This window comes from Peromyscus leucopus, chromosome 11, assembly GCF_004664715.2.
Source record: "Peromyscus leucopus breed LL Stock chromosome 11, UCI_PerLeu_2.1, whole genome shotgun sequence".
NCBI classification, from domain to species: Eukaryota; Metazoa; Chordata; class Mammalia; order Rodentia; family Cricetidae; genus Peromyscus; species Peromyscus leucopus.
In genome coordinates, this window is record NC_051072.1 from 26,012,891 (window position 1) to 26,031,201 (window position 18,311).

Here is an 18,311-nt window from a genome sequence, read left to right on the forward strand (position 1 = left end):
AAACAAAGGTGATTGCATCTTTCTCATCGTGGGCTACTAGAAAAGTCAGTGGTGAGACAGGAAGGCTTTCTCCAATGGGGAGTCAGACAAGAACTCCTAAGACAAAAATGCTCTGTTCTGTCCTGGTGAATCGTCTGGCTTCTGTTACAACCTTTGAGTTAACCCGTGGCCAGGAAGGAATGGGGAGCCCTCAGTTCACACTACATACACAATGCACTTGGATACTCCTACATATGCATTTATATATTATGTATATTTGATTCCTTTGCAGAAGAACCCCCACTTAATAATGAACGTCAAAGACTGCATTCCAGATGTCCTTGAAGTTATAAACAAGGTAGAAGGCCCCAAGACACAGTGTGTAGGCTCTGGGAAACCACACGCTGAAGATGTATCCATTAAGCCTCCCTCCGTGCCAATAGAAAGCGGTTCCTCTGGCCCTGTGCCCTGCGTCTTCTTTGAGAATTTTACTTACGATCAGTCAGCTTTTGACTCTGGTTCCCACGGGCTCGTTTCAGGACCCCTAAAAGACACACCACATCAACTTGGACTATTGACCCCACCTAACAAGTTACTAAATGTTCTAGAAAAAGACTACATGAAGTCCCTGGAGGAAAGCCCGACTGAAGAAACTAGCTTGATTTATGTGTCTCAGCTGGCTTCACCCATGTGTGGAGACAAGGACAGTCTTGCCACAAATCCACCCATGCCAGTGCACTGTTCAGAGTATAAAATGCAAATGGCAGTTCCGGGGAGCCTCGCACCACCTGCTCTGAGTGAGGATAACAGCCCGACCTCAATGATCCTTTTAGGTCAGGACGAACAGTAATGTTAACTAGCAGCAAGCCAGTTCATACACTACAGGCACTTTTGGGGATATGGTTGGTACCATGCCAACACAACGTGCCCTGGCCCTTGATTCCAGGAACATCCACTATCTGCAGCACCGATTTATAAAAGATCATTACAGGCTGACAGACTAAAGACCGGAGCTGTGCAACTTGGCATTTGCCCTGAAGGCTTCCTTAGAAATGGTGCATGCTGACCTTGTTATTATTTGTTCCAGGCTCACCCTTATCAGAGTACCCCTGACCTTGACATAGGATATTCATCATTGATTTCACAAACTCTATCTACTCAGGACTGACAAAGTGGCTGTGTCCTAGGATTTTGGTTTGCAATGAGAAAACATCTTCATGTAAACTTGACCTAATCTATAATATGTAAGGGTAAAGCCATTGGATCAAATGTTTTGATTAACGCTACAAGAGACTTATTACTCCTATTGTGTAGACTTACCACATTTCATTGAAAGGTTACAAACTAGATTTTGGCCTTACCTTGAAATGAGAATTTGTAGTCACTGATACAGTAAAAAAAACTTCTCTTGGTGTCTACACTGAACCAAACCAACAGGTAAGATGTAGGAATGAGACAGGAATAGTCTTCACAGGACTCCTGCCATCTAGCTTACTATAGTAAAACAGGATTGCAAAAAGCTCCAGACTTGGTATCCAGGTGACAGTAGCCTGTGCAGTAGACTCCAGTCTTCCTCCTTTTTTTTTTGACTACCTCAGAATAGAAAACAGGACATTTCATTGAGTGGTTCCTTTTGCATTCGTTGCCCCATCCCAAGCTGTATCTAAATAACCTATTTCCACACATAGTCTGGTTCAAGAGAATTCTGTCTCACTCACATTCCTATCATGCTAAAGTAATAAAGCCTCAGGACTGGATTCAATTTATCGCTAACTTTAAAATGTTCCATGGAGTTAGAAGTTAGTTGGGCGCTGGCCCCAAAGTAGGTCTTTTAAGATAACATCAAGATCCAACTACCTCCAGGAAAAAAAAAATCAGAAAAAAAATGTCTGTACCAAACTCATCGATTACTTAAATACAGTATTAACAATTTCCATAGCACTTACATGCATCAGGTATTAGGACATGGCACACAATACCCACTATACACAATATTATTTTTAGGTAAGGCCTGAACTCCCATGGACCTTGGTAGCAGCGTAGCTCCTGTAAACAATCTCTGGAAGATGCTCTATGGTAGCTGGACAAACACAGATGTTCAATTCATCACTTTCTTCCTGTTGATGTTTGTCACATTGTAAAATACGATAGAGAGGGTCCCTTTGTCTTGTCTGCTGTGAGTGCGGTGGGAATGACGACTTTGTGCACATGCATGGCTGTTACCAATACTACAGCAATAGCCATATAGCAGGTAGCCTTAGAACATAGTAACACCAATCAAAAATGTTCTGTTAAAGGTCTCCAGTCTTTTCTTTACATACAACCAAGCCTTTTGATAGAGAAAGTGGTTCTGCCCTAACCTAGTACCAGGCACTGTCGTGAAGAGTCTACTTGGAGATGACTTTGGTCAGTACTGCCAATACCGTTTGTTTTTCTGTCAATGTATTTCTCACTGGAAACTTGTATCCAGAAATGTTAATGACATTGATTTGTAAAGGTTCTCTTTCATTTGTTTGTTTAAAAGATAATCCACAAAACATAAATTCAAAAAAAACATTATTTTTGCTGTTTCAATAAAGCCTAATTTGAAACATTTCACAATCACATTGTTTTAATTCCCTCAACAGAATGAAAACTTACATTATTGAGTGTAGCCAATAAATCACCTCACAAATTTAACAGAAATGTAAACTTCTAGGTACCCCTTCAAGCTAAAAAGGGTCTCTTCAGCACTAACTTGGAATCCACACATTTCATCAGTTCCTGGACAGATTCACATGCTCGAAGGTGCCTTCTTTCCCTCTCGTGGTCCCCTTCCTATGTTCCTGTATCAGTCCTTACTCTAACACTATAAACTCCAACAGCACTAAACCTACATGTTGAAGGAAAGGTGATATTTTGCCGAGTCTGGCTTATTTCATGTACTATAATGATCTCCAGTTCCATCCACTTTCCTGCAAATGTCTTATACTCTTTAGAGCTGAATAAATTCCACTGTGATCAAGTCCATTTTTTTTTTTTATCCATTTGTTGATGGCTCTCAGCTAGTTCCCTAGCTTAGCTATTGTGAACAGAGCGGCAATGAACGTGGATGTGCAAATACTGTGCTATGCTGATTTAAGAGTCCTTCAGGTGTACACGCAGAAGTGGTAAAGCTGGGTCATATGGCAGGTCTATTTTTAATTTAAGGAACCACCACATTGACATTCATAGTGGCTGTACAGATTTACATTTTCACTAATAATACAAACGATTTTGTATCCTGTTCCTCTTCCCCCTCATACTCAACGTGTTTTTCTTTCTTGATAGCAGGAATTTGCCTGGCCTGAGATGGCATCTCAAAGCTTTTTAATTCACCTTGTACTGATTGCTAAGGTTACTGTATCCTTTTTCAGGTAGTTTTTCCCTCCTCTAGAAATGTCTGTCTACTCAGATCATCAGCCCATTTATTGACTAGATGATTTAATTTTGAAGTTCCTTATATACTCTAGATATTAACCTCCAAAGACTCCAGGAGAAAATTCTTAGATCTGATAAACACATTCAGCAAGTTGTGGGAATCAAATTCAACATCTAAAAATCCAGCAGCTTTCCTATATTCCAATAGTGAACTAGTAGAGTAAGAAATTAGAAAAAAAAAAAAAACCTTTCATAACTAACTTAAAAAATCTCAAAATAAACATAACCAAGGGAGTAAAATATCTCTCAAATATGTAATTGAAGATATAGAAAGAGAAAGACCTGTCATTATCCTGGATTAGTAAAATACTGTAAAAATGGCCATTAGTAAATGTGATTACATATTCAGTGGAATTCTCATCAAAATTCAAACTACATTCTTCAAGAACCAGAATGAAATAATCCTTTAATTCATATGGATGTAAAAAAAAGATTGAATACCCAAAGCAAGTCTTAGCTGGAGCTACCACAATACCTGACCATAAACTATTATATACTCCAAGCCAAATAAACAAAAACAATATGATGTGGGCACAAAGAGACACAGACTATTGAGATTCAGCAGAGGACTCAGAATCAAACCCACACAGCTGCAGCCACCTAATATTTGACAAAGGCATAAAAAATACACATGATCAAGCCAATCAACTGTCTCACCTATTCAGAGGGCCTGATCCAGTTGGGGGCCCCTCAGCCTTTGGTTCATAGTTCATGTGTTTCCATTCGTTTGGCTATTTGTCCCTGTGCTTTATCCAACCTTGGTTTCAACAATTCTCGCTCATATAAACCCTCCTCTTTCTCGCTAATTAGACTCCCGGCGCTCCACCCGGGGCCTAGCCGTGGATGTCTGCATCCAGATTCCTCAGTCCTTGGATGGGGTTTCTGGCACAACTATTAGGGTGTTTGGCCATCCCATCACCAGAGTAGGTCAGTTCCGGCTGTCTCTCGGCCATTGCCAGCAGTCTTTTGTGGGGGTATCTTTGTGGATTTCTGTGGGCCTCTTTAGCACTTTGTTTCTTCCTTTTCTCATGTGGTCTTCATTTACCATGGTCTCCTATTCCTTGTTCTCCCTCTCTGTTCTTGATCCAGCTGGGATCTCCTGCTCTCTTTCCCTCGACCCTCGCCCTTCACTGCTCCCACCCTCTGAATAGGTGAGACAGTTGATTGGCTTGATCTGTTTGGGAGGCATCTAGGCAGTGGTACCAGGTCCTGTGCTCATTGCATGAGTTGGCTGTTTGAAACCTGGGACTTATGTAGGGACGCTTGGCTCAGTCTGGGAGGAGGGGACTGGACCTGCCTGGACTGAGTCTATCAGGTCGATCTCAGTCCTCGGGGGAGGCCTTGCTCTGGAGGAGGTGGGAATAGGGGGTGGGCTGGGGGGAAGGGGAGGGGGGCAAGAAGGGGGAGAACAAGGGAATCTGTGGCTGTTATGCAGAACTGAATAGTGTTGTAAAATAAAATAAAATAATAATAAAAAAAACCTGAAAAAAATACACATGAAAAGACAGACTCTTTGGTAAACAGTGCTGGGAAAACTGGAGTTTCCCATCCTTAGGATTGAAATTAGGTCCCATCTCTTTCACTTTGTTCAAGAATCAATCAACAGGTCAAAGACTCTAATGGAAGACCCGAAACTCTGGAACTGCTAGTAGACATCAACAAGACACCTCAAGACAGAGGCATTGGCAAGCACTTTCTGAAAAGGACTCGACAGCAGAGGAGACGATTCCACGAACGGATAGATGGAATTACATGAGTTACATGCCCCTGCACAGCAAACAATCAGCCGAGAGACAGGATTCCTGGAGCTCACCGGCCATAGCCTAATATGATCTAAGTTCACCCAAGAGACCCCATCTCAAAAAAAAAAAAAAAAAAAAAAAAGAGTGGAATGATTGATATTTGACCTTGGCCTCCACATGTACAAAGATGTCCGTGTAGTCAGTGTGTGTGTGTGTGTGTTTGTTTCTCATGGTTACTCTCATTTGCAAAGTGTGTTTATAAGAACACCAAACTGAATTAGACTTAAGGTCACATCTACAAGCTGTTATGCATGCTTTGTCTCAAAGGGCTTAGAAGACACTTCATGGAGTGCTTCTAAAACCCTAAAAGATAAAAATAGAGATGAAAAGTCTTCAGAATTAGCAAACAAGGTGGGCTGGGGGGAAGGGGAGGGGGGCAGGAAGGGGGAGAACAAGGGAATCTGTGGCTGTTATGTAGAACTGAACAGTATTGTAAAATGAGTTATCTCCAACATGGAGGACTAAGTGTAAAGTTGGCCTAGGACTCCAAATAAGCACTAAAAAAACCACATGTGTGCTGGGAAATTGAACCCACGTCCTCTGAAAAGAGCCAGTGCTCTTAATCACTGAGCTCTCTTCAGCTATTTGAATATTTCTGTATGGAAAATTTAAAAAATATAGACTATCATTTTCTTATTCAACTATGATAAATTAGGCATGCTTTTCATTTTACATTTCTGATAAAAACACGGTACAGGGTGAGAACAATGATACACACAAACAGGTGTCCACAGGCCAAATACCTGAACCAAGTTCGCTTAAGGTGGGGAATATATTTTAACACCTTTAACAGACCTAAGCTTTCACACTGAATTTCTCAGCTGGCTCTTTTCCTGTGGTGCATTATCCTGCCACAAGGTAGAACGAGGCTGGCCTCTGCTCAGGCCAGAGTGTGTGAACAACTGAGCAACACTCCACTTACAGGTCATTTCCTTACTACCTCAGGAAGTCCAGAGCTGTTCTAAAGACATTTCTATTTCCAAATCCTTTACAATACTTATTTGACATTAAAATGTAAGTATGAGCCGGGCGGTGGTGGCGCACGCCTTTAATCCCAGCACTCGCAGAGGCAGGAGGATCTCTGTGAGTTCAAGGCCAGCCTGGGCTACCAAGTGAGTTCCAGGAAAGGCGCAAAACTACACAGAGAAACCCTGTCTCGAAAAACCAAAAAAAAAAAATGTAAGTATGTTAAATTCTGAAGAATGCCAAGGAAGTATAATTACTTTAAAATTGGGGGCAGCCCCTTTTCACGGCACAAGACCATCCCCATCTATAGGATGGAAAAGTCACATTTATTGGAAATCACACCTGTCAACACCAGTATCATGTGATTCAAGTCAAGGCCCAGCGACACCCATTTTCAAATAAAGCAACATCGCCACAAGTTTAAGAATTTTAAGTACATTTTATTAAGAATGAATCCCTTTGATAAGATTATGTTTCAGGAGGCTTTAATGCCCTTAACATAAACTGTACACATTATACAAAAACAATAAAACCACAACAACAACAACGAAAAAAATCAAGGTGAGCAAAACCATTTGGGGACAAATCTTATTTAAATTATACACAACTCAATGAAATATTCTTAAGGAAAATATATAAATACTTTTTCTTTCTATGTTACAGTTATACAATATAAATCAGATTTCAATGTCTGTTCAGTGACCTACAAACACTAGAACCTCCAAAAATGTAGCAGCGTATTACTAAATAAAAAAAGGTCATGTGGTCAGAGAGCACTGAGTCTGAGATTCTCTTCTCGATCCCTTACCACTTTTCAAAGCTAACTGAATTTCCATCATTTGTTTCACAATGCATTGTTAGGGTTTCTGACAGGCCAGTAATGGAAGAGTTTTCAACAATCATACATAAAAAATTTTCACTACTCCCTCTCTGCCCCAAGACTTAGTTAGCATTTTGTGCTAGACCAGCTTAGTTAAATGGGAAAGTTGTAAGGTATGTTTCCTTTTTGGCATAAATTTTCACATTAAGTATCTTATCGAGTCAGAATGTGCAATCCATGCATCTGTGGCAGTCATCCACCTAACTATAAAAATACTCCAAAGAGGAGGAGTCCCACATTCGGTGAGTCATACAAATGTGCTAGAAATGAACCCCCTGGGGACCTGTCATGAAAAGACAATGGCTCCTGCAAAGCCTCGCGCAGACTTGTGTGTCCTTCGTAAGCACTGCCCTCAAGTTCACGGGCACGTTTGGATGTGGGACTCGGGGTAGTGACACTCTTGAAGTTAAGATGGGAACAATAGACTCTGTCAATATGGAGAAAATGGAGCCCTTTGCCAGCCCACACTTAGGAAAATCTGAAATGTTCATTGCAAGCAGCTTTTCTTAGAAGTCTTTCAAACAATTCTACTTTTCTTTCATGGACTGTGAATCTGAGACAAAATGGAAGTAAAAGTCTAAAGGAGGGACAAAAAAAACCTTACTTCCAGAATACATTTCCAAAGTGGTCACAAATTCTTCTCACACAAAATTAGCACCTCACTCTTACCACACGAGAATAATCGCAATTATAATTTGAATGACAGACAATTTTGTTTCTTATTGCTTAATGATCTGTGCTTTGATATGGGGCATAAAAGGCATCCTCTGAAAGGAATGAAATAAAAAGGTTATAAATAGCAGTAGACAAGTTTAAATGAACAGTGACATCCCACTTTGAATACTTGGCCATGGTGACATGGAATCCAGTGTTAACCACCTCAAGCTCTGGACAAGAGTAGAATGCTGCTGAAGCCACTGCTCCTAGGACTTGGATACGTCACCACAGCAACAATGTCCGCACTTTCTAACAGCCTTGTAAAACCACTGTCTTACGGGATGTCTATTCATTTCTCTGTATTAGAAACACTTAAGTTAGGGAGAACACTTTCTCCTCCAATACACCCTAAGCACAAACAGAAAAGAAAAGGCTAAGAAATTTTAGAGCCTATTTCCTTATAAATACTAAATTTCTCATTTGTCAGTATTTATTTAGTAGGTGAAACTGAAATCTGTTCTTGAAAAAAATTCAATTAGAAATGACAATTTACAATTAGAAATTCACAGTTTACAACCAGCTTAACTATTCAAACCCTTCCAAATTATTAAATAATTACCAATAGTACAAATTTATATGACTAAGATTAATTCTAAACTCTTGAAAAACTACAGTATTGACATTATTTTGGTAATATCTATTATTTATAGATAACTTTCTCAATGATTTCTATTACCATTGACATCATTCCTAACCTTTTCTGCTATAATTTAATAGTCTTAAACACCTATGCTAATCACTTGGCACTGCATGTAGTTTTCATCATGAAAGTCTACTTTTATACAAGTAAGTACTTAAAGGAAATGTATTACACGTCTTGGTGAAACCATGGTTAAACCAGACAGCACTATAAATTTAAGCATTGACAATTTCCTCCAATATACTGAAAATCACAAAGCTCTGATATCTTCCCAAAGTAAGTGCTATAGGCAGATATGATCGATCTCTCTCTCTCTCTCTCTCTCTCTCTCTCTCTCTCTCTCTCTCTCTCACACACACACACACACACACACACACACACACACACACACACACACACACCCCTTTCAAAGTAACAGTCAAAAGTCAAAACAAAACACCTGCTTAGGACACTAGGCACAGCCTTCATTTCAGGATGGCTGACTTAGGTGCGCAAGGATGGGGATAGTTTTGTGTGATGAAAAACAAACAAATTAGTTATTGTTTACTTTTGAGGGATGAAACCACAGATTTTATACTCTATGTTAACTGAGGTAGTGTTTAAAATGAATGTCTAAAATGTTAATCCCATTATGAGTAAGACTACATTATGTCCTTTGGAATTGTAACCACTATTTGGTCTAGTATCTCTGACATTTGGTTCTCTGGAAAGGCAGTTTTATTATCCAAGACCAAAGACCAAGGTGACAGGCAATGCTCTTAGAAGTACTGTTGACATTTAGATAAACACTTGGGTTCAGTGATAAAGTATTTTCTGAGCATATGAGAAGAACTGTGTTGTAATGTGAGCAGCAGCTTCGAGCCCTTGTCTGCTTGATCATCATGGAAGTTGCTACACAGTGCATGTAAGAACAACTTGCTGAAGTGCAGTCAAAGAGGAGTTAGGAAGGAGATGAAATGCTTCATCCTAGTGGGAACTTTCAGTGCCAGTAAAAAAAAAAAAAAAAAAAAATTCTCTGTGAGTTATGTTTCCTTGTTCACAGGGTACTTTACAGAGACCTCGCAAACAAGCCCGGTATGAAAAGGGTGTACAACATGGGAAAATATGGACTGATGTCTATGATGGTATTAAAGCTGATGTGTAACTATAAAAAATGGGCTACACAAAGCATTACAAAAGGGTCCTAGTCAGTCCAGCTGGATGTTTTTGTTCTAGATATATGATTTCAAAAAAGACAACCCTTTCACTTACAAGCATCTAGTAATGATGTTCATGCTACTTTATGTACAAATTTGCATATATGTTTAATTTCTGTAAAGATTTCCAAATATCTTTATACATACACAAATTAGACAGACAGACAGACAAAACCTTGCCTTCATCAACTTCACAAATGTGATAAAAGCAATGACTACTCTTCAACTCACCTATAACTGCAATTATTCTGTGCAAAACACGAACACTAACAAAAATTACATTATCGCTGCTTTAACATTTAGTAATTAAGGCTTTTCACCACAATTTTGAATCTTAATGAGACTCAATAACTTTTTAAAAGCAAATATGGCTTTTCTTTTTTACATGGAATGTGTAAATTTCATGCAAACTTGTCTTTTCTTTAAGAGGTCGGAAGTATCATTTAATGCTTTCCTTTGCTTTGGGTCCAAACTACTAATACTTGCTCAATCAGTTTCAAGCGGTGATGAGAGGAGCTGATGAGGATGGAAGTCCACTGGGCATATACATGCATTCTAGACATGGGAAGTATTTCAACTGAACTATTTATTTTGATCAACTGTAGTGAAAAACCTTAATTGGTACAAGTAACTTTCAACAACGTATTGCAACAAACCTGAAGAGATGGAGACAAATAAGCATCTTTATGCAGTCTAGCAACATAAAATAACCTTTCAGTTCCAATTGGTGAGGCTCTTCTTTTGCTCTGAGGTCAGAAACCTCTGAAGTAGTGTTACAACATTAAGGAAATGTGGAAGGGCCAACAAAGCCCTCTGATCCCAGCAGTTACATCACAGCCTACGAGATAACAGGATGCAGCCTCAGAGATGGTGACTCCTGGTTTCCATGAATTAGTTAACAAACAAGGCATCTTTTAGATTTACCCTTAATTAAGAAGCATTCAGAAATAACTGTGTGAAGGGTGCTTCTTCATGTCCTGTTTTTGTTCCACTGCCATTATGCTTTTCAAATTAAAAAAATAGAAAACCTATGTAGGTATTCAGTGCTTGGCTCTTGCATATGATAGTAACTGAATTAAAATTGTGGTAATGAATCTCCAACAGGGAAGAGGAAGTTGGCTTGGTTAGGGACGTCAGCAGCTACAGCTGTTCTGTACCAGTGACTGCTGGGACAGCGTCAGAAGATACTCCTGTCTCGCTGACAGCCAGTCAGTATTTTGTGAGGCCTTTAGGAAATCCACAAGGATGGATAAATATATAGTTTCTAGCTATAAACATCATAAATATGAGGTCAGGATTCGTCAGATTCATCAACTACAGGTTGTTTTGGTGGAATTGCCAACACAGCCTCTGCTTCTTCATGCATCTAGGAAAAAGTGGTAAATTGTTAATTTTTTTAAAAAATAAAAATGGCATATAATGTAGATATACTTTCTTTTAACTTACTTCAAGTATAGAATAATTCTAGGAGACAAACTCCAGAAAAAGAGTCTTACTTACTTGTAAAAATTGTACATCCTGAAATAACTCTTGTATGAACCTCCGGCATGGAAGTCTAAATGTGCAGTGTGACAACAAATGAGAAACTTCAGAATAAAGGCATATGTCATCAAATGTTTGAGGATACTTCTCTTTAATCCTAAAATGAAAAGACAGACTATGTTGTGATAAAAATTATAACCAGAATTTATTCATTTGACCCTCCAAAATGACATGTTCTGCTAATTTTTTCTACAGATATTGATTGGATGGAATGTCAGGAGTGGTGGCTTAATAATATACAACAGTCAGTCAGTCAGTCAGCTTGTCTCTTCCTTTTTACCTTTTTGCTACAGGATTTCACATAGCCCAGGCCAGCTTGACCATGATTCCATGTCCCTAGCATTCCAGAACCTCCTGCCTCGACCTCCTGAGTGCAGGATTGCAGGCCTAGGCCTGCACACCTGGCTTACTGTAAACCACTTCTGTTTCACACTTCTTTTAAGAACAACTACTTTAAACAGTGCAAATAAAGATGATTCACTCAAAATCATTTTTTTCATTTATCAGGCTGCTCTGACTTAGAAAAACAATAAAAATCAGGAAATCCCACTAGTTTATAACTTAAACTTGCTTCTCACATGTTTGGTCTTAGGTCTTCCTCACTTTCTTGAAAAATGATTGAGAAATCTAAAAAGCTGGTTTTTGTATTTGAGTTATAGCCACCAATAATTACACCAGAAACTGGAATTTGGGAATTTAAAAAAAATGTTTAAATTTAAAAAAATTTTAAAAAGTTATTTAATTAAAAACAACCCCAAAGTTTGCCAAGGCTAAAAAAGGGGGCAAGAGTGGCCCTGCTTTAGATAGTTTCCCATTTTTGCAGATTTGTTTCAGAGTCTGGATGGATTCTCTCTCACTTTGCCTTCAATCTGCAATTCAGACTGAGGTACCACAGCATAGCACCTAAGCCCTGCTCTGCAGATGGAAACGGAGTCTGTGACTGCTACTACTGTGCAACTCTGAGCAGTGCAAGTATCTTTCTGCACCTCACACAGTAGAACAAGCTGTCAACCTTCAGGCAGGTAGGTACTGCTGTGGGACGGTCTGTATGTCAAATTGCTCTGATTGGTCAATAAATAAAACACTGGTTGGCCAGTGGCCAGGCAGGAAGTAGATGGGACAAGGAGAGAGGAGAATTCTGGGAAGTGGAAGGCTGACGCGGAGAGACACTGCCAGCCGCAGCCATGACCAGCAGCATGTGAAGACGCCAGTAAGCCACCAGCCACGTGGCAAGGTATAGATTTATGGAAATGGATTAATTTAAGCTGTAAGAACAGTTAGCAAGAAGCCTGCCACGGCCATACAGTTTGTAAGCAATAATAGTCTCTGTGTTTACTTGGTTGGGTCTGAGCGGCTGTGGGACTGGCGGGTGACAAAGATCTGTCCTGACTGTGGGCAAGGCAGGAAAACTCTAGCTACAATGTACTCACGTCAAAAGCCCTGTTTCATGACACTTGGTAGAAACTGAACTACTCAAATTAATGACTAATCTTAGCACTTCTTTACGAAGCAGGATACGGCACATTGGTGTATCATCTGGAATGGTTTTCACACCTGAAATGAAGATGTCAGTATGAGATCACTTATCATATCACAACATCGAACAATAACAACTCATGGTATTTGTTTTGAAACTATATAAGCAACTAAAATTGCAATCAACGGCACATAATCTGCCAATCACCTAGAAGAAGTAGACCACTGAGAGAGAACCTGTGAATGGCTGACACAGGTGCAGTCTACTACACTTCTAACACCGATCTGCTGTCATAGCTCCTAGGAATTATAGTACATATGCTAACAAGCAAAATCAACTGAACACAGTTCTATTACGGATGAAGAAACCGAACCTGATGATTCACCCAAAAGCAGCTCTGTGCTTTTGGTGCTGCTGGCTGAGCCTTCTTGAGATGCACCATCGCTGCACCCAGAAATCCCCGAGAACTTCGAAGGAACCGTTTCTAAAGGATTGTGGATCGTCTGCTCACACCAATCAGAATATGGAATATCCTGAAGGTCTGAAGGTAAAAGCATTTGATTAGAGCTCCATTCCTGTGCTAGGAATACACACTCTAAGAGAACTTCCCTGTTCTAACAATTTCTTTTCATGAAGATTTTCAAAGTAAATCCAAACTGTTTAGATGAGTATTCAAACAAGGGAACCTGCTATGTTCTAGAGAGTTGATTTTCCTAGTACTAATGTGTGACTATGTCATTAAATTTCAAACAAATACGTACAGATGAACACACCTTATCTTCTCTTCTCCTATCCTTTCTACCTCTATCTGAATGCCTCACCCAACAGTAAATCCAATTAAAAGCATAAGGTTATTTCAGACCTCTTCCTATTTTAATTTTTCCTTCTTTTTCTTCTCTCCATGCACTCCTAAGGATCCCATGGTGGGATTTTGACGTCAACCTACTATCTAAGCTAAAATACTTTTTTGGTTTAAAAATGCCCTGGGCATGGACCAGCTGTATGGTTCAATGGGTTAAAAAGGTGCTTGCTGATGGTCTTACATTCAACCCCAGGACCCACGGGGTGGAAGGAGAAAACTGACTCCAATCATTTGTCCTCTGATCTTCAAGTGGGTCCTGTGGTACATGCACACTGGCACACATGTGCATGCACAGTACACAAACACATGAACAAATAAAAAAATGTAATAAGTAAATAAAAAAAAAACCTAGGTATTAAAATCAATGATGAAAACAAATGGGAAAAGCTGTTGATTATCCTTTCAGGAAGGAACATTGGACATCCTATAAAAATCATACAAGCTTAGTACTATACAACACAGTGGAAGTTAGTTAAGTATTCATTCCCCTTATGAAAAAAGTATAACTCAGACAGAGAAGATAAACATTCAGCTAGAAAGTAAGACTTCTGGCCGGGCGGTGGTGGCGCACGCCTTTAATCCCAGCACTCGGGAGGCAGAGGCAGGCGGATCTCTGTGAGTTCGAGGCCAGCCTGGTCTCCAAAGCGAGTTCCAGGAAGGCGCAAAGCTACACAGAGAAACCCTGTCTCGAAAAACCAAAAAAAAAAAAAAAAAAAAAAAAAAAAAAAGAAAGAAAGAAAGAAAGTAAGACTTCTAAAAGCTGGCTTGTCTCCCCAGATACCAACATGGAAGAAAAGAGGTTCAACCTCATTCAACCTTGGTTCCCCCAAAATAACCTTTGCCCTACATTTTACTCCACTTCCAAGCATGTCTCAGATTACTACTTCCATGCCTGCTGTGCTAGACAGTTTTGTGTCACTTGATAAAAACTAAGTCATCTGAGAGAACTTCAATTAAAAAAAAAAATGCCTCCATAAGATTGGGCTTAGGCCAGAACACTAATAGTACAGAAACTAAGATCTCATGAAACTGAAAGGCCTCTGTAAGGCAAAGGACACTGGCCACAGGTCAAACAGCAACCTACAAACTGGGGAAAGATTTTCACCAATCCCACATCTGACGGAGGGCTGATAATCCAAAATATATAAAGAACTCAAGAAACCAGATATTAACAAACCAGATAATCCAATTTAAAAATGAGGTACAGATCTAAACAAGGAATTCTCAACAGAGGAATCTCAAATGGCTGAGAAACACTTAAAGAATTGTTCAATCCCTTAGCCATCAGGGAAATGCAAATCAAAATGACTCTGAAATTCCATCTTACGCCTGTCAGAATGGCTAAGATAAAAAACTTAAGTGACAGCTCATGCTGGCAAGGACGCAGAGCAAGGGGAATATTCTTCTACTGTTGGTGGGAGTGCAAACTTGTACAACCACTATGGAAATCAATATGGAGATTCCTCAGGAAATTGTGAATTGATATACCTCAAGACTAGCTATACTACTCCTGGGCATATACCCTTGCTCCACTATGTTTATTTCATAGTGGCTTTATTTGTAACAGACAGAAACTTGAAACCAACCACCTAGATGTCCCTCAACCAAAAAATGGATAAAGAAAATGTGGTACATTTATACAATGTTTAAAAAAAATCATGAAATTTGCAGGAAATCATCCCGAGTGAAGTAAACCAAGAAAAACAAACATGGTATGTATGCATTTATAAGTGTAAAGGATAAGCATCCACAGACCCAGAGAGGCTAAGTAACAAGGAATGCCCAAGTGGGGGACACATGGCTCTCCCTGGGAAGGGCAAACAGAATAATTTCGTGGGTAGACTGGGGGCAGGTGGGAATGGGAACAGGATGGATTACATGAGGGATGGGTGGGTGGAGGAGAGAGTACTGGGAGTGACAACCGGAATTGGGGGACATTTCAGTGGTGAGGTAGAAACCACGTGCAATGGAAACTCCCAGGAATCCACAAGGGTGACCCTAGCAAAGATTCCTAATAATGGGGGGTAGGTAACCTGAACCGGCCATATCCTGTAAGCAAGCAAGACTTCCAGTAGAGGGATTGGGATACACCAACCTAGCCACAAAACCTTCTACATACAAATCTGTCCTGCCTGCAAGATGTGCTGGGGTAAAGGTGGTACAGAACTTGTGGGCATGGCCAACCAATGACTGGTCAAAAGACCACAGCCTGAGCTCCACCTAATGTTTGGCTGTGGGTCTCTGCATGTGCTCCCATCAGTTGCTGGAGGAAGCTTTTCTGATGATGATTATGCTAGGCTCTGGTCTATGAGTATAACAGAGTATCACCAAGAGTCATTTCATTGACTTTTTCCCCCCATTCCAGTCATATTTGGATCTATCCTTGGTCTGTGGGCTATCCAGAATCTGAGTCCTGGCCCTCCAAGCAGTGTCTGTCATGGGCTCCCTCTCGTGGCATAGGTCTCTTTTGACCAGTCATTGGTTGGCCATGCCCACAAGGAAAATATTTTGGAATCAAAGATGTAATTTAAAACAATGTTTCATGTTGTTTTCCTCAGTCCCAATGAAAAAAGGCATATACATATTTTACACTCACTTGATGAGCTACTTAGGGTTCGGTGGTAAGTACTACAGTATAAAGAACAGTAAGAAAGCAACACTTCCTCCAGCTGACATATTTCTGAAAAGTAATGAACTAATTTAGCCCAGCCTGATCTTCAACCGGTGACAACTCCGTACCCTATCTTGTTGGAACGGTACCCTATTTTTAAAGAGGTCAGTGATTTTAATTAAGCATTTATTCCTCTAGGTAATCAAGGTTTAAAAATACTGCATTGCTTTCTAAAGATGTAAAGTACTTTGTGCTCTGACTCTGTAGGATGTCACTTGTGAAATGTGCAGAATCATGCGGATAAAGTTTTAAACAAGACCATGACTGCTGTTAACTGGAAACTTCAGACAAAATATGGACAACCAGCAAAACAGAGAACTATACATTGTTGGAACTGAGGAAAGGAACATGGAGATGCTCAACTTTTCTTACAGATGGAAGCTATGTGTGAGGACTACAGTTAGATCACCATCACTAACTATCAGAACTAAGTAAGTTTTATACAAGTTACCATTCATGGAATAGTTACTGATTCCTAGTCTGACTAAAAAATACTGTAATGTATTATTCTCACTCAGAGGCTTAAACTAGAACCCAAACTAAAGTATTACAGGTAAGTATTAAGTACAGATATTAAGCCTAAGATTAATCTTGGAGACTATAATTTTATCATTTTCTGTTTTCCTCCTTCCAAATCCTTCCATTTACCCCTCCCCACTCTGCTTGAAATTCATGGCCTCTTTTTCATTGTTATATGCATATGTGCACACAACTCACACACACCCTTAACTGCTCAGTTCATAAAATGCTAATTGTATGTACATATTTCAGGGCTGACCATTTGTTATTAGATAACAACCAATCAGTGTGTTCTCCCTGAGGAAGACTCTTTTTCCTGATCTCAGCATTCCTCAGTTGCCTGTAGTTCTTGGTGTAGGGTTGAGGCCTCATGGGTTTCCCTTGTCCAACAAGGACAACAGCCTGGTTTTTGTACCAGTCTCCCTGGTATTTGAGACCCAGGCCTCTGCTATTTACACTTGTGCTCTTATTGGCTGGATATCCTGGACTTCCTGGCATTCCCTCAGTCACTGTACCTTTGGGAAGAAGGTCAAGTGGACAGAGCTCTGCCTCATGCTTCCTCAACACCCTCCTTCATACAGCACTGGTCTTCTAACATTTAAAGCATTTAATTCTTGAGAGGCAAATAACTTAACAACCAGCCAGTCTCTTGGCTCCTCTGTCCTTCAGCTGCAGTCTTAGGTACTCCTCCAGTTTTAACAACTGGTCCTCCTATATCGTTACCTAGTTATTTCAGTTTGGTTTTTTACACACACACACACACACACACACACACACACACACACACACACACACACTCCACATTCTCTATCCATTCATTTATCAATTAGGTATTTGCTTACACTTCTTGGCTACTGTGAAGAGTACTACAGTTCACTAAGGATGCTGTGTCTTTGGCATACTGATTTCACTTCCTTTCTCTCTCTTAAGTGATGGGACTGCTGGGTTGTATGGCTTGTTTCATTTTGTTTTTCTGAGATCCTTACTGCTTTCTTTAGTAGCTGTAGTAATTTACATTCCACCCAACAATGTGCAAGGATTTCTTCTTCTTCCTGTCCTTGCCAGCATGTGTTACCCTTTGGCATTTTGACAAGTATTCTAGTTATTGTAAGCTGATAGCTCATGGTAGTTTTTACATTTGACTACTTTTGTGTCCTGAGAAGTGTTTTTAAGTCTACTGCAAATTTTAATCCTATATCCTGTATATTAATTTTTCTTTTCCAGACATGGTTTCTCTGTGTATCCCTAGCTATCTTAGAACTCACTCTGTAGACCAAGCAGCCTCTGCCTCCCAAATGCTGGGAGTAAAGGCGTGTGCCATTACACTCAACCTGTATATTAATTTATCAGATATGTAGTTTGCAAGTATTTGTTCAATTTCTATGTTCTTTCATTCATTTCTTTTTCTCTGTAAAAAATGTTTTATTAATAGTTTTGGACATCCTAACTTTTCTTTCCTATAGTTTTTGGTTTGTTTTTTTTTAGAGCATGTAGTGGGTGGCAGGTAGGATTCCAAGAAATCCTCACCCATTTGACAACTCCAATGCAGTTCCTCAGCACTTTCAGTTTCAGGCTCACATTTACAGCCCATGTTGAGTTGA

The 18,311-nt window shown here is 39.8% G+C and overlaps 2 protein-coding genes across 11 annotated transcripts in view; one reads left to right on the forward strand and one right to left on the reverse strand.

The window, feature by feature from the left end:
• Osmr (oncostatin M receptor) overlaps nucleotides 1-2,577 on the forward strand; it is a 61,096-nt gene extending 58,519 nt beyond the window's left edge. For all 3 annotated transcript variants that reach the window (XM_037209407.1, XM_028875599.2, XM_028875600.2), the window contains exon 18: nucleotides 272-2,577. In XM_037209407.1, coding sequence (XP_037065302.1) covers nucleotides 272-829 — 558 coding nt within the window. In that variant the 3' untranslated portion in view covers nucleotides 830-2,577. The remainder of the gene's footprint in view (nucleotides 1-271) is intronic.
• A 4,048-nt stretch (nucleotides 2,578-6,625) lies between these two features.
• Rictor (RPTOR independent companion of MTOR complex 2) overlaps nucleotides 6,626-18,311 on the reverse strand; it is a 105,569-nt gene continuing 93,883 nt past the window's right edge. For 6 of the 8 annotated variants that reach the window (XM_037209412.1, XM_037209413.1, XM_037209409.1 and 3 more), the window contains 4 exons: nucleotides 13,032-13,199; nucleotides 12,612-12,735; nucleotides 11,140-11,278; nucleotides 6,626-11,005 (listed from right to left, as the gene is read on the reverse strand). In XM_037209412.1, the coding sequence (XP_037065307.1) occupies nucleotides 10,931-11,005; nucleotides 11,140-11,278; nucleotides 12,612-12,735; nucleotides 13,032-13,199 (506 nt within the window). In that variant the 3' untranslated portion in view covers nucleotides 6,626-10,930. Of the gene's footprint in view, nucleotides 11,006-11,139; nucleotides 11,279-12,611; nucleotides 12,736-13,031; nucleotides 13,200-18,311 lie in introns of those variants that run through there. The other 2 variants (XR_003735148.2, XR_003735147.2) reach the window with 1 other exon arrangement.